At 51.4% G+C, this 25,441-nt stretch overlaps 1 protein-coding gene across 9 annotated transcripts in view; it reads right to left on the reverse strand.

Moving 5' to 3' along the window:
- EVC2 (EvC ciliary complex subunit 2) overlaps positions 1-23,367 on the reverse strand; it is a 120,110-nt gene extending 96,743 nt beyond the window's left edge. For 8 of the 9 annotated variants that reach the window (XR_012062804.1, XM_072946419.1, XM_072946405.1 and 5 more), the window contains exons 1-7: positions 23,101-23,367; positions 14,619-14,673; positions 12,158-12,213; positions 9,206-9,274; positions 6,837-7,011; positions 4,253-4,362; positions 69-122 (exon numbers count right to left, since the gene is read on the reverse strand). Coding sequence is in view for 8 of the 9 variants with exons in the window: in XM_072946419.1 (XP_072802520.1) it covers positions 69-122; positions 4,253-4,362; positions 6,837-7,011; positions 9,206-9,274; positions 12,158-12,213; positions 14,619-14,673; positions 23,101-23,292 (711 nt within the window). In the remaining variant the exon portion in view is untranslated. The remainder of the gene's footprint in view (positions 1-68; positions 123-4,252; positions 4,363-6,836; positions 7,012-9,205; positions 9,275-12,157; positions 12,214-14,618; positions 14,674-23,100) is intronic. The other variant, XM_072946390.1, reaches the window with a different exon arrangement.
- Positions 23,368-25,441: the final 2,074 nt, after the last annotated feature.

The raw sequence follows: 25,441 nt of genomic DNA on the forward strand, positions 1-25,441 counted from the left end.
CACATCACCGGCAGAAAGAGACACGCCAGGGGCAGAGGTGGGCATCCAGGTCACACACTTTCTCTTACCGTTACCTTTTCTTCTGTTGTTATGGTGAAAAGGGCTTCTAGCTGGATTCTATTCTAGAAAAAAAAATAAAGCACATCAGTCAGCAGGTCTTGGCATGGGCCCCACGGGCAGTATTGGCGTGTTTCCGCCCCCCCCCCCCGCCTGGAGCTAAGCGGGCCTCTGGCTGTTGAGGGGCTGGGGCTTGCTGGGGCCTCAGAGTCCCTTTAGGGGAAAGGTCTATGGGGCTGTGATGCCTCCTTCTCTCCCGGAGGCACGTGTGAAATCCGAACAGCAGCTTCCCTCGCTGCCAAGACAGCACGGGCAGTGGGCCCCTGGGGCGAAACACACGGGGCTGGGGTCAGGCGGGGCTTCCAGTCCGCCCCTGCTCAGGGAACACAGGGTGAGCGTGTGACTGCCGTCTGTCCGACCGGGTGGTCTGAGGAGGCCCACTGGGAGCACACACTTCTCCCCACACGTGGAGGCAGAATGTCCTGCAACCGAAAAGCCATGCAGGGTTGTGTTGAGAGCGGACTGCCCGGGTCAGGGCCGGCCCGTCACGCACCAGCACTCTGCCTCTGGACAAGGTATTAACCTCTCTGGGCCTCGGTGTCTTCATCTGTACAATGGGAGTTATATTCAACTCTAGGGTGGCTGTGATAATTCTTTAGAAGAGTTCCCACATAGGGGGCAGTGCTATGAAAGTATTACTGCTATTGGGTGTAGCTGGCGGTGGCGGTGGCGGTGGTGGTGGTGGCGGCAGCGGCGGCGGTGGCGTTGGCGGTCTCCTCCTTGCAGATAACCTGGCCGGGGGACTTGCAACTGGACGTCCAGTGGGCTAGGCACCCCCCGTGTAATCCTATCACAGCCACTCCGGGGGCATTTTCCCCTAACCTGATGGGCCCTGGTGGACCAGTAGGAAACCCCGGATCCACGCCCTGCAGTTGCTACTGGGAACACTGGAGTATCCCAGACGCATCATGGGCCAGCAGGACAAGCTAAGGGGGGCTCCAGAAGGAAATCAAACTACTACCAGCTTCTTTTTTGTTCCAGGAGGGAAATGGAAATTCAAAACAAAAAACAAAACAAGCCTTTAAAGAAGAGACAACTAGGAAGCGACCGCTTGGCCCCTTCTGCTCCGGAGCTGTCGGGGCTTCGGAACATCCATGGCGCCCCGCGAGCTCCAGGCTCTCCTGACCCGCACGCCGAGGCCCGTGTTCAGCTTCCTCTGCTGCTCTCTCCTGCCTCTGGGCCCCTCCTCCCTGAGTTCACTGACTCCCAGGGTCTAAGCCGAGAGGGGCTGAAAGCTCTACAGAGCTGTCTCCACCTCTTTACAAAACCTAAATCCTCAGCCCTGTGCTTCCTGCATAAACTTCCAGGCTCGGGAAACATGTTTCAGATTACAGCCTGGAGTCAGAAGCCACGGGCCACGAGAGACACAGTGATGGTTTCATAAGGTGGGCGTGCGGTTGCTACAATATACTGTAAGAAACTTGAGATGAATGTTCTAGATTTTTCCTTCTCAACCTCTAACCTTGTATGAATTTGAGGTGCGTGCGTGTGTGCGTGTGTATGTATGCGTCCATGTCCACGTGCATCTATGTCTGCACATGTGCATGTGTGTTTGAGAAAGCAGCTTCCAGACCCGACACAGAGCACTTCTGACGGTACCACCTCCTGCTCCGGCGATGAGTCAGGGGCCACTGTCTTTACTGCCTCTCCACCGCTCTCACGCAGTTTTAAGCTGTCAGAACAAGAAGAGATCTGGGGGGTCTTCTCACTCCTCTCTTTTTCGGGTTTGGGGTACTGAAGCCCAGAGATGCGGAACTACCTCTGAAAATACACCAGGGCAGTGCTCCCACCCCTGAAATCCCAGACACCTCCACATACCGACTTGGAGGATTTCATCCTCTTGGGCACCTGTGTTTTTAAATAGCTCCTTTACTCTCCCATTTGCAGTGTGAGCCTCTGCACGGCTGACCGCCACCCAGGGCAGACCAGGGTTCTCACCTGGGGTCGATATGAACCTCACTCAGACTTTGGGTCTGACCAGTTTCAGCCCCAAACACACCTGGCCTTCTTGTCATCACGTAGGAAGGCCTGGGGGTCCCTCAAGGAAACTGAAGTCCAACCGGGGGAACCGATTAGAGAATGAGGCACGGGAGCGCTCACCATCACCTAAACTTACCCCTCAGCAAATGCTGGCCTCCCACGAGCTGCTGCTGAGCAGGGGAAGGAAGGGAGACGCTGACACTCTACGGGCAGGCAGGCAGGAGCCTGGAACACATGCCATGAAACCTGGAGCTCTGGAAACTCCAGGTGGGCTGGGGGACCCTCCACTCTGTCCACAGAACTGCCCAGAGAGCCCCTGAAGGCTTGGAGGGGGAAGGAGACTGCAGGCCATTTGCAAAGAGAAAATCATTTCTCTTATACCCACAAAAGGCTGGAAGCATTACAAGACAATTTCCCGTTTACAGATAAGAAACCTGAGGCTCAGAGAAGTTAAAAAGGAGAAAGCACACCTGTCCAAGAATCATTAGTTCACAGATCTGTTCATTCTTTCAGTCAGCACATTTTCACTGTGCACCTAGCGTGTGCGGGGCTCTATTTCAGGCGCTGAGAACACAGCTGGGAACAGGGCCAGCGAGGTCCCTGGTCTCACGGAGCGACTTTCCAGTGGGCTGTAGGGGGCTCCAGGGGATGGAGTCCATAGACACAGACAGGCACCAAGCAAAGCAACGGACAGGAGCTGTCAGGGCGGGACGCCGGGAAGGTCGCCCTGGCGTGAGTGAGGGGCTCCTGGACCGCACGCCTCCCGCTGCCCCAGCGGACTCGCCAGGCACCTCCGGGAGGCGTGCGGCCGCCCTGGCCCGACGTCCTCACGCCCCTGAGAGGGGGTGGAGGCTCCCGGTGCCACTGGGTTCCTGAGTTTCTCGCTGTTGGTTTCTGACTGGTGCCTTATCCTAAAGTCTGATTTTAACATACTCAGTTTCCTGTCCTTTGAAACCAGGAAGGTATCTCTTCTGGGCCATTTTCTCTCCATTTTTTTAATCCTTTTTTGTCCTCTGTTCTTCACTCCGCACTTAATCGTTTTCTGAGACATCTGTTTTCTCTGACAGTTTTACACAGTTTTCTTGTATCTCATCTTTATCTTTCTGGAATTTTTCATTTTATTCAATTTTATCCAGGATTTTTTTCTTACAGCAGCAGAAATGCTGCACACAGGCCCTTCGGCCTTGGGTGGGAGGAGCCGGCCACTGGGGGGGTCGGATTTTGATTCTGTCACGTGGCCTGGGGCAGTCACACTTGGAGCCTCGTTTTCCTGATCTATTAAAAGGGACTTTCTCCAGAGGCTGAAGTCGGAACCACGTGGCCCCAGTAACTAGAGCACAAGCGCCTCGAAGACGAGGACGGCTCTCCTCCTCTGCGTCCCCAGGAGGGCGCAGCACTGGGCATGGGCCACGCAGCCAACCATACCCACCGCCCATGTGGCTTAACAGAGAGCGGACTGGAAAATGAAGGTGCTAACAGTAACAGTGTTACAGGCTGAATAACGTCCCCTAAAACCCGTATGCTGAAGCCCTGGCCCCGGAACCTCAGAATGTGGCTGTGTTTGTGACAGAGCCTTTACAGACGTAATCAGAGGCTGGGTGGACTCTAATCGCATCTGACCGGGGTCCTCCTGAGAGGAGGCGACCAGGACACAGACACGCCCAGAGGGACGACCACGTGAGGACACAGGGAGAAGACGGCCAGCTACATGCTGAGGAGAGAGGCCTCAAGAAGAGACCAACCCTGCCCCCACCTGGATCTGGACCTCCAGCCCCCAGAATGGTGAACAAATAAATCTCTGGCCTTTTGAGCCATCTGGTACACCGTGCCTCGGCAGCTTGAGCGAACCAACACTAATGGGAGCTCCTGGTTGACTGCCCGTCATGCACGGGACACAGTGCTGAGAAGTTCACATCGAGTGATCATGCATCTTCATAATCAGGCCCAGAGAGGGTATGTAGTTACTCAAGGTCACCAGGAGCTCCAAGGGAGCCTGGTTCACGGTAAAGTGTGTAAGGTCCCAGGGCCCATGCACTTCCAGAATTCGGTATCACTGAAGGAAAGGAGGAAGGGAGGAAAAAAGAATGAACTAGCAGATACTGTGCCCACAGTTTCTAAAGCAGCAGGACAGAAATCAGAGGAACAAAGGCAATACCGGGGAGGAAGTCTGGAAGGAGAGCCGGGCAGGCAGCATCAGGACCTCTCCACCCTCGACGTCTTCCACCTCCAGCGAGGCTGTGTAGCTGACCGAAAAGGAGTCTCCGACTGTTCAGAGAGAAAGCACATGCGGGTGAGGAGAGGGACCTGTCACACCCCAGACACAGCCGCGCAGAGGAGGGCCGCGTCACGGCCGACAGCGCAGCAAGGCCCCTCTGACTCACATACTTATAAGCAGGCAGAATAAACTGGGCAGGCATGCTCGCCCCCTCCTTTTTCACTAGGAGGGGGTGTCAGCAGGTGCAAGGAGCTCTACCTGCCCCTCCGCCCCCACCCAGAACTCTAGGCTATGGAATCTTTAGGATTTTTGTTTTAAACGTCCTCAACATTTACATTTTATTTTTATATAACGATAAAAGCTAGGATCATAAAGATACGGTGATAAAGACCAAGTTGATGAAGATGATAACACAGGCGAAGGTCACTCATCAGACCTCACCCTGGCGTGGGACTCTATCACCCTCAAAGCATCTGCAGGACGTCAACCCAGCTGGTCTCCAAACCATGCCCTGAGACGGATGGAGATTACAATATTTCCTGTTGCGGACACAAAAGGAAAGTGAGACGGAGAGAGGGGAAGTGACTCGCTTAGGGTCACCCAGTAAACAAGTGGGAAGCCACCCAAACCTCTTGGGCCTGTCACCTTTCCTCTAAATGACCGTGACTCTGACAAAAAAAGCAAATGACCATGATGAGGGTGACAATATTGCCAGAGTGTCAACAGGCTGGGGTCGGATCGGTCATCTGAGGCTACACTTCTATACTTACCCTTTGGGAAAAAGTTTCCTGCCCACTAAGTTGAAAACCAGTGTCAGATCCCTTGAGATCCTGGTGAGTTCACAAACACAACTGGGATCCTGCCCTCAGGGCATGTAGAGCCTTGGAGGCAGAGGCATGTGGGCATACGTAGCAATTATAATACGGTAGTAAGAGTGAAAACAGTTGCCGGGGTTAGGAGAAGGGGTGACAGGGTTGCTGTTTAGTGGGGAGAGAATTTCGGTCACACAGGATGGAAAAGTTGTGCAGCTCCGCTGAGCACATGTGTACAGCTAACAATGCCGTCCTGCACACTTACAAGTTTGTTAAGACAATAGCTCTTACGCTATGTGTGTTTTTACCACACACACACATAAAAATAATCACAACAGAATAGCCTCTGACTCAGCAGCACTTTGCAGAGTCCAGATCGTTCTCTGAGGGAGGGTATCGCCCAAGCGGCAGAGCGAAGGCTTACCACGTGCAAGGTCCTGGGTTCAATCCCCAGCACCTCCTCTAAAAGGAAAGAAACCTAATTACTCCCCGCCAAAAAAACAAAACAAAACAAAACAAACCTGAAAAAAGCATGAATAAACTCCCTTATCCCAAATTCAGGGATTCAGGGAGGAAAGTGCTGGTTCTCATTATCACGTGTGACACCCGGAGGTCAGAGAAATTCGGTGGTTTCTAAAGGCCAATACCACCTTAAGAATTGGTGGGTGGGATTTATTTTGACATCATTGAAAAGAAAGGCACTAAAGATCACTTAGCTGGGAAACTTTCTGACACTGCTTAAACCAGAGCCAGCAGAGATCGCCACTTGTGGGCCAACTCCACTGGCAGCTTCCGTCAACAAGGCAGTGTTAAGAAGGGTTCTGAGGCTTCGTCTAGGCTCAGAGAGAAAGAGTGGCGGGACTGATGAGCGGCGTGGGCCACACGTGTGGAAGCGGAGAGGTCGGAGCGAGTCCTTGGCACGTGAGATGTGAGATCCACCATACGTAACGGTCACGGCCTGGATGGGGGAGCCAGACTGTCCGAGTCTGAAGCAGCCTTGACTGCCAGCCCGATGGCCTCGGGCAAGTTCCTCACCGCTTGGGTCTTTTCATCTGTATACGAGGTACCCCCTCAGAATAAAAGAAGTCTCACCTTCCCAGAAAAACTGACAGCTCTAGAGACAGAGGAACAACTGAATCCCAGAATTGGTTTTAAGTCTCCCTAATGAAATAATGACAATTCGCCTCAGGAAACACACCTCCGAAAGCCAACCAGGGACGGCATCACGCTCTGAAAGGCAACAAATCAGCAGTGGAGGTGCTCCTGTGACCACTCCTGACAGTGCCTGGACGTGTCATGAGCGAGCTTCCAGGGCCGATGCCAAACCCCTCCATCCAGCACTCCCCAAAACAAACTCTTCCTTTGAGTGATGGAGATTTTGGTCATCGGGTGATGGAGATGCCGGCATGCACTATGAACTCGATCTTAGTGTATGTTTGAAATTTTTCATAATAAATATTGAGTATACCTATTTTTAAAACTCTTCCCCCAAGTCCCACCTCCCTCTAACTTCAGTGACAAACCCAGCTTCCTGGCTGTGGACACTGAGCAGCGGTCTCCTCTGACACCCCGAGAGCAGCATCCGTTATGAGGATGCACTGTGTGAACGCGCCACGTGTCTAAGGCTATGCTGGCCGCACCTCCCATGCTCTGCGAGCATCGGTGCGTATTTTCAGCATTTTCCACCCTGACATTGTACACGGCGCTCTCACCTTGCAGAAACTTCTTCCTGAAAGCCTGGAACCCTCTCGAGGTCTGGTTACCAGTCGATCCCCTAACGGCCAGGCCAGTGATGTTGTCCAACAGGAGCAGATCAGAGAGGTTGGCGGCCGCGGGCGTCCTGGTGTTGTTCACCAGCAGTTGTATGTGGGCCACCGGCCACTCGCTCTGCGAGGACACCCAAGACAGGAGGTGAAGTGAGGCCAGACTTGCCGGCAAACCCAACTTCCCAAAATGAGGCTCTGGCTTGACTTGCGCCCGTTAGGTCTTTAAAGGGCAGGAGGATTATGGTCTCACAAAGGTTCTGAGGATTTATCAGGTCTGACTTCAAGGGCCCCAGGAGAGTTTTGACTTCTGCTTGCCAAGCTGTTTCACAGAAACCAGGACCCTGAAATGCAGTGAAATCACACCCCCAGAGTAACTTTGAAGAAAAAGCACCCGAGCACAGACCCACAGGCAGGCTGGGGAAACGCTGGGGAAACTGACAACTGGGGTCACCAAGGAAAGCAAACAGTGGCTCCCTCTTACTCTATTCTTTTGAAGATTCAGCCCCAGCCAGGCCAGGGCCTCTGACTGCCATCTGATCTCCAGGACCGCAGGTCCTAAGCTGGACTCCAGCCTCCTAGCCAGTCTTTGCAATCCGGGTTCTGCCCGGCCACGTGTTCGAGTACCTCAGCTGGTGGAAGCCATCCAGGGGTCCAGCTGCTGGGCTCCCCGCCTGGCTTCTGCAACCCTGCCCTGCCCCCTCTCTCTAGGCCACATCTCCCAGCTCTCCTGCCCCTTCTTCACCCCAGTTCTGCTGAAAGAGATGCAGGAGCTGAGAGAGGGAAGCAACGCATGTCCCAAGAGGAGTGAGCTTTGAAATGTAATAGTGAAAAGAGCAAGTTGTAGAACTTGGTGTACAGGATGCACTGGCACCTGTGTAGAAAAGGGGAAGAAGTAAAGTACGTGTATGTACCTGTGCATATGGACACACGTACGTGCATGTACACACACATGCTCGTAACTGCACGCATGGGCCAGAAAACAGTTCCAGGACATGAGAAACTGGTAGCACCAACTGTGCTCAGGGAGGGGAGCCAGACAGCCGAGAGCCTGGATTAAAGTGAGGGTTATGCAGACACAGGAAACAAACTTCAGTTACCAAAGGGGAAAAGGGGGGACGGGTAAGTTAGGAATTTGGGAATAGCAGACACACACTGCTATGTATAAAATAGATAACCAACAAGGACCGACTGTACAGCCCAGGGAACTGTGTTCAATATCTTGTAATAACCTATGGTGGGAAAGAACCTGAAAAAGAATAGGTTTATATATATGCATATATGTAACTGAATCACTTTGCTGGACACCTGAAACTAACACAACATTGTAAATCAACTATACTTCAGTAAAAAGAAAGAAAGGAAAAAAAAGAAAAGAAAAGAAAATGACGGTTGTGCAGTAAAGGGTTAACTCAGCAGGCTGGGACTGTCCAAACGCTGCGCATCCCAAAATGAGGGCTGGTCCTGGGCCAGCTCCTGGGAGACTGACCTCTAGAGTCTTCAGAACGTCCTGCCTGGTGAGATTGTCTTTGCATACCCACGGCCCTGGGCCACACCAGGGGTCTACGCTAACAGTGTGATTCGTGGCGGGGGCCTTGGGCCCAGCGTGACCTCTGGAGGGGCGGGAGACTGAATAACCGAGGTCAGCGACATGGGCGTTCCGCACCAACGTGACTGGTCCTCAGTAAAAACCCTGGATTCCACAGCTCCGGAGAGCGCCCTGAATTACGTCACATGTCACTGCTGGGAAACCTGCATGCTACCCCTGCAGCTCCGCCAGGAGACAGGGCTGTCTTGGGCCGGCGTCTCCGGAGCTCTGTCTGACGTGCCTTTCACTTTGCTGACTTTACTCTACGCCATTTGCTATAATGAACCGTAACTGCAACATCAGCTGTTCTGAGCTCTGAGTCCTCTGAAGGAGCCACTGAACCTGAGGGTGGTCTTGGGGAACCCCCAACACAAGGACAACGTGAAAGCCATCTCATGAGATTAGTAAGGATCAAAGACCTAAAAGGTATTAAATACATTTTTAAGCTGTCAAGCATCATACAAACGTTAAACTCTCAGAGAAAATATATACTCTCTTTCCCATTTTAAACAATCACAGAGGATTTTCACTCACAATAATTATACTGTTACCAAAAAATCTCAGTCTTGGTGCTGCCATATAAAATATAAGGTCCCTGCGGGTCACCCCCTCCTCACCCGTGCTCAGACGTGGGTGGATAACCACGTGACTTGCCAGCTCCCAGCTAATACATGATTTGGGCAAACTCAATTATTTCCTCTTTAAGTCTAAGGCACCCATGAACACTTACCACTGCACATTTCTGAAAAATGACTCCATTCTCAGAAGTTCCTTGAATGTCTCTTGAAATGTCCCCATACTACAATCAAATACAGAAATTATTAGAAAATGAAAAATATTTCATGCTACACTTACAAAGCTTTTAAAAGCAGGGTGAGAAGGGTTGCTTCTGCTGGTACAGTAACTTTCTTCAATCCTGAAGATTTTTTCAAAAAGAGTGTATAAGGACTGGAACTTAAAACCTATGAGGAAAGAAGGATGTGGACCTGTGCTGACACTGGGGCTATGTCCTGGTCCTGGGCAAAGGACACTGTTGTCACAGGGACTCAGCAAACCAGGGCTTACATTTCAGTAAGAAGCGTGTTTGCAGAGCTATGGAAAGACCCTTTAATGACCGCTCACAGGTCCTGTGTGTCCCCTGGCTGTCACTGCCGGGGCATATCAGCCACACAGCGGGGACTGAGGAACGTGGACCCCAGTGCGTCCAGGAGCCTCCTGGGAGCTGGATCCGCCATCAGTGGATGGAGAATCCGGGTTTGGCCTCTTCCAACCCTGTGATGGCTACCCTGGAAGAGTATCAACAGAAAGCCAGGGCTGGCCTAGCTCCCGCGGCCCCTTGTAATCACAACGGATGCCGGCTCCTTTCTGCCCTTGCCGCGTGTCCTGCGATCCCAGTGCTGCGGTACAGACACACCATTTAAACCGAGCAGGACCCTGATCTCACTGAGGAGGCTTCCCTTTGCCTCGCCTCCCCGCTCTCTGCCCCGCCCACCCCCCTCTGAATCACAGACCACAGCAGCTCTCAGTGATACCGACAATCAGAACAACAGCAATTCCTTCCCAAGTGCCAGGCGTATGCCCATCCCTGTACACACGTGAATTCTATTTCTCCCATTTTACAGATGAGGAAACTAAGGCTCAGGAAGGTTAAGTCACTAGCCCAAGGCTGCACAGGCAGGAAGCTTGGACGCCATCCCCACCAGTGTGTCTCCATATCCTGTGCTTCCTCCACAGTGCACGTTCCCTCCCCAAAGCATGAGCCTCTCATTGGACAGAAATGAGCAAAGACACAAAGAGCGAAAGTGATATTCCTGAGAACACGCTGACCACAGACAGCAGCGCGAGCTGCCTGGGCCTCTGATTCCGGCTGAGCATTCTGGCCCCCACCCCACCCTAATGCTCTGACATGCCAGGACCCTGATGAGTCTTTGAGAACAGAGATCTGCCTTTCTATCCTTCTGGTCCCCACACAGCATCCTGCAAACAACAACTGAAGAAGCACAGCCGTTGAACAGACAGAGGAGGGGCGATGGAGCACAGAGGTGCTGCCGTGGGAGGGGATGCGTCACCTGTCACAGGAGAGGACTGGACAGAATAAGAGGACCCCCTTGGTGGGGTGAATGGCTACTCCACATCCTGAATCCCAGAACATGGGAACAGAATGTGACCTTATTTGGAAGGTCTTTGAAGATGTAATCAAGCAAAGGCTCTCAAGGCGAGATCATTCTGGATGCAGGTGGGCTGGATTGAGGCAGGCCATAAATGCAATGCCAGGGGTCCTTATTAGTGACAAAAAGGGAGAAGACACACACAGAGAGAAGAGGCCATGAGAAGGCGGAAACAGAGTGTGAGAGTGAGCGGCTAGTGCCAGCTGGCTGTCAAATGCGTCCTGATGTCACTGTGAACGTGTTCTTTGGATGAGATCAACATTTAGCTCAGTGGACTTTGAGCAAGGTAGATAACTGTCTATAACATGGGTGGGCCTCACCCAATCAGTTAAGGACTTCTCAAAAAAACACTGAGGTCCCCTGAGGGAAAGGGAACTCTGGCAGACACCGTTCCAACTTGAGCTGCAACATCGGCCTGCCTTGCAGATTTCGGACTTGCCAGCCCCATCACCACATGAACAGTTTCTTAAAATAAATCTCCCCCGTTCTCTCCCTCACATATGCATATATATATATGTGCATGTGTGCGTGTGTGAATGTGTATACATGTATATATACACACATCCCGCTGGTTATGACTCTCTGGAGAATCCTAATACAGAGATTGGTGTGATGCAGCCAGAAGCCAGGAACATGACCGGAAGCTGAAAGAAACAAAGATGGATTTTCCCTGACATGCCCTCGGAGGGAGCGTGGCTCTGTCAACACCCTAACTTTGGACTTCCACTTCCAGAATTGGAAGGGAATAATGTCATTGTTTGAAGCCACCAGGTTGGTGGTAATTTGTTACACAGCCCTAGGAAACTTGTACAAACACTTAGCCGGCGGCCAAGAAGGGGCTTGTAGCAATGGTAGCCTGTTGGCTGAACTCAGTGGTTCTCAAGCCTTTTTAAGTCATGGAAGCGTAGGTGAGAGACAGCCCGATGTGGAGCCAGCACATCACACAGAATGCGAGCATCCTCAGGAGCCAGCAGTCGAGCAGGGGCTCCAAAGCCCAGCTCCGCCACCTCTACCTGTGGGACCCAGAACAAGCCTCCTAATCTCTCCGATCTCCAGTTTCCTGTCAGTAAAACAGGAGCAAAAATAGTACCTGCTTCAGAACTTGCAATGAGGCTCCAGTGAGATCACGCGTTGAAAGTGCGAAGCCCCGTGCCTGGCAAGTTGGAAGTATTTGTTAAACCCTCGCCACGACCACTGGTAGCAGCGTTTTTATAACAGGCGCGGGTGACTCCGTCTGGTTAGAGCAGAGCCCCTCGCCCTGCTTGAGAACCAGCAGGCGACGCCGCCTGACGATCAGATTCACGCGTCCCGTCCAGCAAAATGCTGTACGTTGTGCAGAAACTGCAGCTCTCCCGAAAGAAAAATGGATTTGCTCCCTCCTAATAACTGTATTCAGTGAAAGAATAGCTTTTCTTGAGGAACAAAAGCCTGTGACATTCTCTACATCTTTGGAACAAAATTGGTTTCTTTACAACTTCTGATGTCTTTTTTAAAGTATCGAACACGTTACTTACCAAGCGATGTGTTACAGCAGACTCTCTTTTAAACAAGGTCTTCCTGGGCCGGGAGGCTGTAAAAGCAAACACGGAATGAAGCCACGACCCACTGGTGGCTGCAGAAGTCCGGGGTGGGGTCGAGACCTCAACTTTCTTATTGAATTTCAGTCCAAATGGTGCGTCCACTACAAAGTGCAATGAACTTGTATTATATACTGCAGACTGGCGGGACGACGCAACGGCTCAACGCCGGAGGCAAAGCGCACGGCCCGCGGAAGGCGCTGGGAAACCTTGGCGGAGGAAGTGAATGAATGAATGCCTTACCATTTCTCTGCCAAGGAAATGAGATGCTCTCACTGGGAGGCTTAGAGACTAAGGAGAGTGTCGCTCCCAGCGTGTGCTCCTTCCCTGGGCTGTATGCTGAAGTGTCCATCCTGGGCCCCACACCAGACCTGCCGAATCAGAACCACTGGGCAAGGGAGGTGCTCTGGGTGATTCTTACCCACCGGGCATCAGACAGCCCTGGGTTCAAATCTGGCTCTGCCTCTCCCCAGCTGTGTCGGTGGGAAAGCCAGCTAACCCCTCTGGGCTTCAGTTTCCCTAACTCCACAGTGGAGAGAAGGGTAAGTTTTACCTTGCTTTGTCCTTCGGAGGCCCTGTCTCTTTTGCGAGTGACACTGATCATTACTACAAGGAGGGTCTGACCACTGCCAGACGCAGCGCCTGCTGAACTACCCCACGTGGACTGCTCCCTCTAGAATTTTGAAAATTCATAAGCACCATGTGTAGCACAGAAATGTCGCTAAAGAGGTGCTGGCTGGGGTGTGAGGAGTTGTCCTGAGTGGAAGCTGCTCTAATGCTAATCAGCTGTGTGACCCCGGGCAGGTCAGCTGAGTGCTCTGAGCCTCAGTTTCCCTCACTGGGGATGTGGTGAAAACATCCATCAGACAGGGCTGCCTAAGGAGAAGGGAAACGACACGCTGTGTGTGAAAGTGCTTATGAGCAATAAGTGCTTAAAACTAGACAATCCCACTCCTGCGCATCTATCCGGAGGAAGTTCTCCCTCAAAAAACCACATGCACCCCAATGTTTCTAGCAGCACTATTTACAAGACCTGGAAGCAATCTAAATGTCCATCGACAGATGACTGGATAAAGAAGTTGTGATACACACACACACACACGCTGGAATACTGCTCAGCCATAAAAATGATAAAATAATGCCATGTGCAGCAACATGGATGGACCTGGAGATCATCACACTAAGTGAAGTAAGCCAGAAAGAGAAAGGAAAATACCATATGCTATCGCTTATACGTGGAATCTTAAAAAAAATGAGACAAATGAACTTATTTACAAAACAGAAAGAGACTCACATAGAAAACAAACTTATGGTTACCGGCAGAAAGAGGGTAGAAGGGATAAATTAGGAGTTCGAGATTTGCAGATTTGCAGAAATATAACATAGATAAACAACACGTTTCTACTGTGTAGCAGGGGGAACTGTATTCAATACCTGACAGTGACCCATAATGAAAAGGAAAATGTGTGTATGTGTATGACTGAACCATTATGCTATACACCGGACATTGACACAACATGGTAAACTGACTAAACTTTAATTTAAAAAAAAAATCAAGCTAGAAATGTATGTTTCGAAGGGACCTGAGTTGTGGAGCTGTGCCTTTTCGACGTTTCTCTTCCATCCAAATACAAATTGTATGTTGACTGAGCATGAAGTCTATTTTTCAGTCTTTCTCACACAGCATATTGGTAGCAAGGTCTTTAGAAGTGCTTTTGAAACCTTTACAGAGTTTCTAAATATGTGTAGGAAAAAATTAAAATTTGAAAAAAAAAAAGACACGGAACTGAATCCTAGATAAAATCAACATCTTTTTCCCTAGAATATCATCTGTGGTTGATTCAGCTCAGGACGTCGGAATGGGGACAAAGGTAAGCATGGGGGGACTGACAGCCTTCGCCATGGAAACAGGCAGGTGCCCTCCCAGGCCAGCTGCTCAGTCAGGATTGTCTCGGTCAATCGCATAAGCGGGACTGGACGCCCGCCTCTGGACAGCCCAGCCACTCAGGCTAGGGGACAAATGCTGTCCAATCAGCACATGGATGTAAAATCTTAAGGTCAATACAGGTGTTACCTCTGGTTGGGGCATCTATGCCCCTGGCTCCTCCAGGCCCTCGGAAGGCCCAGCCACAGCCTCTGATGAAGACTTGCAGGAGGGTAGGCCCTGCTGTCAGTATAGAAGGAAGTCAAGCTGTAAAGTGTCCTTCACCAGCCACTGTGTCATCACTCAGCGGCCTCCCCTCCAGCACCACTGTCACACGGGTCATCTGTATGTTTGCCCAAGTGTTTGGATGCACCCTCATTCCCTCACTTCAGGGCAGCCATGTGCCCGGAAGCTTCTCCCTCCATCCCCTTGTCCTGCTAAAACAACGAATAATCAACCAAAAGGAGAATTTACCTGTCGTCTTAAAGTGAGAGCTTTCCACACTGGGCCACATCATAGGGGGCAAGTCCTAAAATAATTCAAAAGACACAAAGGCATGAATGAAGACATGCTTGTAATAAGTGGTCAACGTCACTTTTATAAAGGAGATGAGCTGCATCTCTTCTATCCAGAATTTGATGTAAATTTTTCCAAGTTGACCACCCCCCCAGCTTTGAGCACAGATTACAGAGCTTCATCTCTGGGCACTGTCCAGGGAGGCAGCACTGAGCCGTGGAAATTCCATATAATCAGACAGACCTGGGTTTGCACCCCAGTTGCTTTTCACTAACCCTGTGATGCTGGGGGAACCTCAGGCTCTGAATTTCCCTGCAAGTTTTCATGGAGGAGCACGTAAAACACTAGCCTGAGGACCCGGAGAACTGGATTCTAGCTGGAACCATTTACTTGCTGTGTGTCCTTGCCCAAGTCTCACAACCTCTGTGAGCCTCAGATCCCTCCTCTGAAAAGTGTGGACCTCGAAGCCTCCTCCTAGCTTGCTTCACCTCGTCCAATGATGAAAACTTGTCCAAACGGGACCCAGCCAACCCCTCCACTCCACCTTGGTGCAGTACTGAGCCCTGGAAAGGCCCAGACCCCTCCACCACAAAATGGCAATGATAACAGTAATCATCATCACCATTAGGATGTCGTGGCTAGGGCCCTTGAAATGGGCCCGGCACAGCGCCGTGCACTCCAGGTGAATTACCAGTGATCTTTGTGATAACCCAGCGGCGTGTCATCCTCATTTTATGATAAAGTCTCACAACTCACTCCAGGTCCCACAAGTAGTAGGTGGTGGAGACTAGCTTTGAACCCAGACAACCTGATTCTGGACGTGCCGGATCTACGTAATGGAAGGGGAAAGGATGCACACAGGCAGGGAAGATGGTGAGAGCTCAGGGGGATGCTCAGGCCGGGCTTTGGGTCCGGCTGTGATGCCGGTTCACATGGCCGATGTTTAGAGGGGGTCAGACATCGTGCAAAGCATGAGATTCTGTGGGACTGAAAGGGAATTTCTGTGCTACTGTCTTTGTCTGCTTGGAAAGCTTTCCCCACGGCCTTGCTCGTGGTCTGAGCAAGCCTGTCCCCTTGGCCACAGAGTGGCTGTGCTTCGGCCGGATCCTCACAGGCCCCCAGTCCCTGGACTGTCCCCAGCCAAGGCCACTCTGCTGGGCTGACGAGGCCCAGCTGCATGACCAGGCCCATCCACAGGGCTGGAACATGACACCCACTGCTGGAGGGACGCAGATGGAGTGACGGGACACACAGGTGAGGACACAGGCCGAAGGTGAGAACAAGGAGGAGGAGGGTGCAGCTAAACCCAGACGGTCATGCCCTGAACCCACCCAGGACTCCCAGTTTACAGAGCCAGAGTTTGGATCTCAGCTCGTTCATATGGTGCTTCTGGGATGAGCAGCCTGAAGAATCCTATTTAAAAGAGGAATTCTCCTACAGAGTACTATGCAGCTGCTAAAAAGGAAGAAGTAGTATGATCCAGCAAGTCCCCTTCCAGGGCGTACTGCACTTTTTTAAAACTTTGAATAAATAAGTATATAAATAAATAATTATATAAAATAATTTAATGATACATAATATTTATAATATTAATAACAATAAAATATTGCATATTATATTATATAAGTAATATAATATAAAATATATAAGACATGACATAAATAACAATAAAAATAAAATTAAAACAATGTAATAACATATTACATAAGAAATAAGAAGTAATTACTAATGTATCAATACATAGTAAAATAAAAATAATACATAATATGTGTAATCATAGTAATAAATAAATAGTAAATAAATAAACACAAGTTCACCTTTTCCTGCTGCCCTGACACCCCAACGATCAGATCATGAGCCCCCTCCCAGATGCCCAGCAGCACCAGGGTGAGAGGGCGGGTCCGGCCACAAGCTCCCCTTCCTACCCTCCTGACTGTGATCTAGTGACAAAGGCACCAGGGAAAAACCCTCCCGCCCTTTGCTTGCACACTCCCCTGACCCCTGATAAAGGCGCCGGCCCACAGGTCCTCCGGCTGGCTCCGCTCCCCACCTGCCTGGCTGAGCAACCCCCAGCCCCACCCTAGCCCTGGGTGTAGTATGCCTTAGACATGGTGAGTGTCATCAATCTTCCACTTTCGTGTGCCTCTTTGGGGTGTTACTCTGTCTCCACAACTGACTGATCATCAAAACACCCCATTTAAGCTACATGATTATTCCTTACAGCACGTAGGGGCTTACCCAAAAGGACTGAAAGCAGGGCCACAAACAGATATTTGTACACTCATGTTCACAGCAGCATTATTCACAAAAGACAAAAGGTGGAAGCAACCTAGGATAGATGGATAAGCAAAAGTGGTCCAGGCATACAAGGGACTATGATTCAGCCTTAAAAAGGAAGGAAATCCTGTCACCTGCTGTAGCAAGGACGAAAGCTGAGGACACCAGGCCAAGTGAAATAAGCCAGTCACAAAAAGACAGAGTGTATGACTCCGCTTGCGGGAGGTCTGTCAAATTCAGAGACAGAGATAGGATGGCGGCTGTCAGGGACTGGGGGAGGGGGGATGAGGGACTGTTGATTAAGGGGGACAGAGCTTCAGTTTCACAAGATGAAAAGAGCTCTGGAGATGCGAGTGCAGGAGTGTGAATGTATTTACCAGTGCTGAACTACACGCCTAAAAACGGTTACCATGGTCAATTTTGTGATGTGTATTTTACCACACTTACAAATATGAATAAGCAAATAAACAAATGTGGCAGATCTATGTTTACGTAGAAGAAACTCTTAACATGTCAAGTGAAGTCAGTAGGTCAAAAAATTATGACTAATATGATGCTGTTTAAGAAAAATGGCATTTTTATACGTTGAATATATTAGCATACATTTACAATTATATATTATGTATTTATCTCAAGTACTTTTCATATAAATTACATTTGTTTATAGTTACTTTATTATATCTATACTTACGTGTTTATGTATTTAATAATTTGGAAGATGTATATAGATATTTAATAACATATTTAATACTAATTATTTATGCATTTAATAAATAATTACATATTTAACAGTATAAAATATAATATCGTATATCATAACTATTATTTTTAAAAGCCTAGCAAGGCGTATGCTGAAGTGTTAGCCTTGGGGACCTTGGGGAACGAGGGTGTGAGCAGCCAGCGGCTAGAGACTCCCTTGCCTGCAGGCCACCTGTACTGCTTCATTTCTGGCAGGAGGAGAATCACACCCATGCGTCATTGCAACAACAATAATAACAAAGACTAAGTGATGGCGTCAGGTAGTTAGGTAAGTGGGGGCACCGGGCAGACAGGTGCAGGTCAGGGAGGATGGTCTGGAGGATGGCAGTATGCCTACCTTCAGCATAAAGGAACTTTTACTTTCACTAAATGAGTGTCAGCAAGAAACCGGTTAGAACCCGAAAGCCCCCACCGTGCAGCAGCGTTGAGGACCTAACCGGACATGACCTAATGCTCACTGTAATGTAATTAGCATGGCGGTTTAGGCCCCCTTGTGGGCTTTCCTATGTGCATCATGGGTAAGGACATGCACCAAATGGGATGAGCATGACCCAGCACTCCAGGGGCAAGAGCTGCCAATCAACCAAGAGACCACCTCTAAGTGAGGGTACAAGACAGGGGGCCAAACAAAGACCACCGCTGTCGGCCCCTGGATCAGCCCGCACCCCGTTCTTGGAGGCGTACTCATCCTTTGCTAAGAAAACCTTTAAAATCTTTTGCTCCCGTCTGAATTCTTCTCTTTCAGGTAAGACAAAAACTGAGGTCTTTTTCCTTCCTCTTTTGGGGTAACAATGGGAGCCATGCCTGTTCCTTTGGGGTCTCCCAGGTCCCTCATGCCCAGTGCAAACGTTGTCCCCAAGTCCTTCTGGAACAGGTGTGTGTGGCCAGGACAACCACTAGTCTATAGTCTTCCACAAAGTGGAAAGAGGTGCCTCTTCAGAAGAAGAATGCCGCGTGTCAGACACTGATGTGGATGGAATATGTTTTTGCTGCCATCTGGCAGGAAAAAAATCTTAAGAACATCCATCCAGGCTGCTCCTTCTAACACAGTGACCTCCTTCTAACAAGTACAGTGCAGGCTGGTTTCATGGTGGAGAAACGCTAGTCCAGTCAAGAGTTTAAGGTCAACACCAACAGTAATGAATCAGGTTGCTAGCAGGTACTCAGACGAATCCCAGCAGACGGCACCCTACAGAATCCCTGACCAGTCCTCCTCCAGACTGCCAAGGTCATCAAAACAAGAAAGTCTGAGAAACTGTCCCGGCCGAGAGGTGCCTACATGGGATGTGTGTCCTGGATGGGACCCTGGGACAGTGCAGGACGTTGGGCAAAAAAAAAACTAAGGAAATCCAAAAAAACTATGGACTTTCACAGTAATATATCAATTATATCAATCAGTTAGACCATTAACTGCAATAAATGTACTTTACTAATGTAAGATGTTAATAATAGAGGAAACTGTGTGCACTGGAGGGGATACATATGAATTTTCTGTACCACGTGTACAATTTTTCTAATATCTAAAACTGTTCTAAAAACTGAAATCTGTTAACAACAAAAAAAAACACACCTACAATTCATTTGTGAGGTCTCTGGGGTGAACGGGCAGCGCCATGCTGCACCCAGCCCCCACACAACCATCCACCTGTGCCGCCCCTGCCCCTGAAACTTTCCATCCATTTTTCCTCCCAGCATTTTACGCACGGAAGGCTCTGTGCTAGGCACCACGTGGTGAGCAAAGCAGACGCTGCCCTGACCCCCAGAGGGGCAAAGGCTTCCTTCCCGACAGAAGATTCTACTCGAGGGGGAGAGGCAGGATCCCAGGGTCCCAGGGAGCCCCCTAGGGGCCCTAGTGCCAGGGACACTTGGCTTTGGCTCCCTGAGGTCTCACAGGTTCCTAGCGGTCACTAGCTTGAGGGTGCCTCTCCCGGGGCCCCTTGGCCACCATGAGCCGCCTGCTCCCACAGAGACCATGCCAGCCGCCAGTCAATATCATCCTCCAATGTCCAGCCTTCCCCTCCTGGTGATCCCTCTCTCCAGGGTGACACAGCTCCTGACAAGGTCACCATAACGTCTACAAGGCCTCATGTCACAGCCAGGTCTCCACTCTTACTGCACGCGACTCACCACCAGCAGCCCTGGATGTGTGAGTGTATTAGCATCCCACGGCTGCTGTAACAAACCACTGCAGACCGAGTGGCTTAAAACCAACACACGTTTATTACTGTACTGTTCTGGAAGTCATGAGTCCAACGTGGCTCTCACTGTGTTAAAATCAAAGTGTCTGCAGGGCTGCATTCTGGGAGAGCCTCTTCCAGCCTTAGAGGCAGCCCACACTCCTAACTCATGGCCCTTCCTCTATCTTCAAAGCCAGCAGGAGCAGGTTGAGGCCTCACATTGGATCCCTCTGACCTTCTAATCTCACATCTCTTCCTGACTCTCTCCTGCCTCCCTCTTCCACTTGTAAGGACCCTTGGGATTACACTGGGACCACCAGGATAACCCAGGAGAGCTCCCTGTGATAAGGTCAGCTGATTAGCAACCTCCATCTGCAACGTCTGTCTCCCTTTGCCCTGTGATGTGACTCGTTCCCAGGCTCCAGGGGTCAGCAGGTGGGGGGGGCGTTGTGCTGCCTACTGTGAGCCCCTCTCCCTGAAGCACCTTCCTCCCTTGACCTGTGGGTCACAGCCTCGGTTCCCTTCCTGCAAAATCAGCCACACTTTCTCATCTCCTTTGCTGGCCTGGCCCAGGCGCTGCTCCAGGGCCCTGTCCGAAGACCTCAGTCTTCCCAATCAATACTTACTCCCAGGGAACTCAGCCAGGCCCTCTGGGGTTAAAGGCATGTACCCTGACCACTCCCCAGTATCGCAGCTCTCCAGCTCAGATTTCTCCCCCAGATCCAGGCTCACTCACCCACCACCCTCCTGTGCACCCCTACCTCGATGCCTCACAGGCCTGTCAAACTCAACAGGACCAAATAAGAATTCCTGGCTGCCTCCCCAAGGCTTCCGCGTATTAGCTAATGGTATCTATGTTCTTCCATCTGCTGAAGCCCAAGTCCTTGGTTTCATCCTTGACCTCTCTTTCTGTCTCTCAACTCACATTCAATCCCAGCACACTCCCCCGGCTCTGCCTTCACAATACACCCCAAATTCAACAACTTCTCGGCAGCCGTCTCCACGAATCTCCCTGGTCCTCTTCATCTCCACTGTCTGCCTGGTCCCCTATCTGCCTCCTCTCTCGGTTTTTACTTCTACCTCTGTCCTCTGTCCTCACACCTGCCACAGGGATGCTTTAAAAAGATGACTCAGAGCCGGTCACTTTTCTGCTCAAAACCCATCCCTGGCTTCCATCTAATTCAAAATAACAACCAGCCTTAACCATGACCCAGCGGGCCTCCTGATCTGGCCCCTCCTTACCCTCTGGCCTCAGCACTTCCCCCTCCCCTCCCCCCACCCCACCCTCTGCCCCTACCACACCAGCTTCCTGGCTGGTCCTGGACCCCACGAAGCACATCATTTTGTCCTCACTGCCATCTCACTCTGAAATGCTTTTCTCACAGCAGCGCCCGAGCCCCTCCATCATTCCATCCAGGGCTCTGCTCACCTGTCAGCTCCTCAAAGCATCCTCCCCGACCACCCCGTCTGGACCAAGGCCCTCTCTCTCAGCCCACTTTGCCCGCCGCATTTCTCTCCACAGCCTGAACCACAACTGCCGCACTACAGGTTAATGCCGTTAGCGTCTTCCTCCCGCCCCACGAGTGCAGGTTCCTTAAGAACAGAGACTGCCTCTTCTCTTCTATCTCAAGCACCCAGAAGAGAGTCTGGGACACACAGGGCCTTCCATAAACACTCAGAAACCTCTTGTCTACTCAACCCTTCACTGCTTCTCTCCTTGCAAGGAGTTTCCAATAGGACTTCCTGCAACCCTGGCAATGCTCTATGGTCTGGGCTGTCCAATACGGCAGCTGCCAGCACACGGAGCCTGGGAGGACCTGAAACAGCGTGGCCAGGGCTCCTGTATTGGGCATAGCAGTTTTAGAACATCTGGGAGATGGCTGTAACTGGCTATTGGCTCCCCTTTGCAGGAGAGGATAGATAAAATGTTAACATGAGCATATGTGTTCTGGTGTTCAAAGCACTGTCTTGAAGAGCCTAGCAACAAATATTCACCAGAAAGGACTGGCGCTGGCTTCCCAAAGGAAAGAACCGGACAGGCCCCCTGGGCTTTAGTCTTCTCATCAGCAAAATGGGCCAGATACTTTCCACCTCACTGGACAGGAGTAGGTGAAAGGACTTTGTGAAAATATTCAGTCGTGAGCTTTATAAAAGCTCAGTAAATTGACAGAGTATTATTATTCTGCCTTCTCTACTGAAAATCTAACAATAATAGAAAGTGAGGGGAAATTTCATTTAAGAGACCTAAAAAACCCCTAGCAAGTGTAGCAGGTACTGGGGCTAAAGGTAGAGAACTCAACAGGACAAGCGGAGCCAGGCCCTCGGGGAGTGCTGGGAGGGAGGACCCTGGGGTAGCGATGGGCCAGATCGCTGGACAGATGTTCCCGGGAACAGAAGCCTGGGTTTGTTACAGGGGTCAGGGTGCGAGGTGTGTTAGCAGGGGAGGGAAGCAGTCAGGTGTATGCCCTGGACAAGTCACCTAGAGGCCTGGGGAAATGGATGGAAAAAAGCACAAATTAGGGGGTGGGGGCGACCCATAGGAACCATCCTCAAAGGCCAGAGGCTGAGGGGTGGGGAGTGAACCTAGGGATGCAGTGGAGGAGGGGGAGGGGCAGGTATCAGAGCTGATAAACAGGAAAAGGCAGTAGGACTGGTGACCAGTTTTGGGTGGAGGGGGAGGGGAAATCTAGGGTGACAGCCGAGCTCTGAGCCTTCCCAGTAAGGGACCACAGAGGCAGGGGCAGGGTGAAGGGGAAAGAGGTTAAATCTACAGTCACACAGAACTCCGGCCAACAGTCCAGCTGTTTTTTGTCAGCCGCTACACTCTGGTGGGGCACTCACCTGTGTAAGCTGCTCAACACACATGAACTCCTCTAAACTCTCACCTTGACCGTCTAGGGGAGGCCCTTCGGTGGCTTACAGATCAGGGTACCGAGGCACAAGAAGCGAAGCGACCTGCCCGAGATCACAGAGCCCTCGGGCCGCAGAGCGGGCTCGAACCGGCCGCCAACAAAGTCCAAGCCCGCGGTTGCCACATCGCTGTCTCCGCCCAACCGGGGAGTTTTCCGGCCCAAAGCGGGATCCACTAAGGAACATGCGACGCATCCTCGGATCCCGCCCTCCCCTTCGGGTAATTTCCCCACCCGACGGGGCCTCCCCGCCCCCGGTGTGGGTGAAGCCAAAACGCCCGAGTCAGACCTGAGATGGGGGGGGCCGGCGCTCCTCACCTGCGCGCTGCGCTCGGGCCCCGCCCCGGGAGCCGCGGGGGCACCCGCGGGAGGCTGCGCGCCGAGGGGGCGCCGGAAGGGGCCCGGGCCCGCGGGGGGCCGTCCTCGGTCCTCGGGCTCCGCGAGCAGCGCCGAGGCGGCGGCCAGGAGGCCCCCGGCCAGCACCCACGTGGCGCGCCCCCGGGTGCCCATCGCCCGCGGGGCCAGCGACCCCCAGATTCGCGGGTGCAGGCGGAGTTGGGGCAGCTTCCGGACCCCAGGCCCGCCCCGCCGCCGAGCATGCTCAGTGCGAGCCTCCGCGGAAAGTTTTCTGGAACAGACTCCGGCCTCTGGGCTTGGCGGGCCTGGAGTCGGCCTGGGACCAAGACGGACGTGGGAGGGAGGGAGCGAGGCTGGCGCGGCCGCACTTCGATTTGCTCGCGCCCCATCCGGGGACACTCCCAAAATCAGATCGGGTGACTCCTGCTCCCAAAGACTTTAGGGGCTCCCAGTGCCTCTCCAGTACTGCCTACTCAGTTCTCTGAGTCTCAACTCAGACTCACCTCTTCCAGCAAGCCTTCCTTGAGACATACCGGGCTGAATCGCGCATCTCACCAGGCCCACCAGCCCCCGATTAAATAACTGAGAAACTTTTGGAGAGGCAGTGCCGCATGTCCTGGAGGGCCCTGAGGGTACAGAACAGCGAGCAGCTGGGCTGGGAGGGAAACTGGAAGCTCAGATGCCAGAGAGAAAGGCCACTTTTCGTGTCCTGTTGGGTTCAGTTCAACCCAGTCAGGTTCCCACTGCCTGAGCCCTTGCTATGGCTTCGCGCCTGCCCCTGCCCGAGAACCTACCCCCACCCTGGGAGCGAGAGGGTGGAGGAGAGCAGGGAGTCAGTCCGGGCACTGTGAGACCTCTCTGCAGAACCTGGTCCCCTGAGCCAGGAGGCAGCAGCTCCGCAAACTCCCTGAGCCCTCCATAGGGTAGGGCTGTCAGTCCCCTGGGCCCACAGGGACAGCTGACACCTCTTCAGCCTCCTGCAGGTGGCCTGTTATACTGTTGGCAGTCTCAGGCCAGGAAGCCTGGCACCTATCAGCCTTTTTTTCCCCTGTCCCTCCAAGGACAGGCCTTCTCTGACTCCCTGATGCAACAGGGACAAGACGATGGGATTTGGGACTCTGAGAACTTACTAGCCAAGCTTTCCATGTGGGGTACGCTGGGGGTACTAAGCAGTGGGCCAGGAGCGAGAAAAGACCAAAGGCTAAATGCTGGCATATTGCTGGAGCACGAATTCTATTAGTGAGTAGTTTAAAGGATGGTTTCGATATTCAAACGGCTTTATAATAAAGAAAAATGCAAAGAACACTACATTTTTAAAACTGAAGCCTGAGCATCCAAAGAAATCACTGTCATAAAGTAAGAACTTCAGGTTACTGCCCTCATACTCATCCCCCGGAGCCTTGAAGATGTGCCTAAGGAAACATCTAAGAAGCACAGCGTGGCAGAGAGTGTGAAGCCAGACAAACACAGGTGTGAGTGCATCTATCTGTCCCACTTCCCACCACCAGACTGAGTCAGCCTTTCTCCTCTCTAGTTATCAGCTTCTTCATCTATAAAGAGTAAATCTATGTGATGTTCTCATCTTGCCAACTTGGAAGAGTTGCTGAGGAAATGATTGAAAAAAAGAAAAAACACCCAGAAACTTGAGCTGGACGTCCAGTTTAAGAACACAAAAACCCTCTCTGTTGCAACAGATCCCCATGCTCTGGGCCTTGTAGGAAATTAAGCTCCAAATGGTAGGAGGGGGTCTGTGTGTGTGTGTGTGTGTGTGTGTACGCCAGGACCCAGAACAAGAGCTAGCATCAGTAAATTTGCTAAAAGACAGAAGAGATGCTGAACTCATCTGACTATCTCCCCACACAGCCGTCAGCTCCTCACTGCCTGGGCCTTGTCTGATTGGTCACTGGCCTGATGCTGGTTCAAACAGTAGGTTCTATGTAAATGCTGAGTGAAGGAATGACCCAGCAGTGTCTCTAGCAGGGGCTGGGTGTAACAGTCTCCAAATGCATTGTCTTAGGAGAAAGCAGTGACTATCCCTGGAAAAAAAAAGTATTAAAACAGGAGTTTTTCAGGCAAACAAGTTTACAGGCTGTGTGGCCCAAGGATGGCCAATCAGTAGAGGTCAGCAGTAAGGCTGAGTCAGACCTGATTGGGTCACTTAGCTCTGACCCTGAGCATGGGTGCATAAATAGTACCCATCTCAGAAGGCTGTGAAGAAAGGGGGGTGGGGGGAGTAGGGACACGGCAAAACTCAGTTGTAGAGTGCGTGGGTTTAATCCCCAGTACCTCCATTAAAAATAAA

Source organism: Vicugna pacos, chromosome 2, assembly GCF_048564905.1.
Source record: "Vicugna pacos chromosome 2, VicPac4, whole genome shotgun sequence".
In the NCBI taxonomy this organism is placed as follows: Eukaryota; Metazoa; Chordata; class Mammalia; order Artiodactyla; family Camelidae; genus Vicugna; species Vicugna pacos.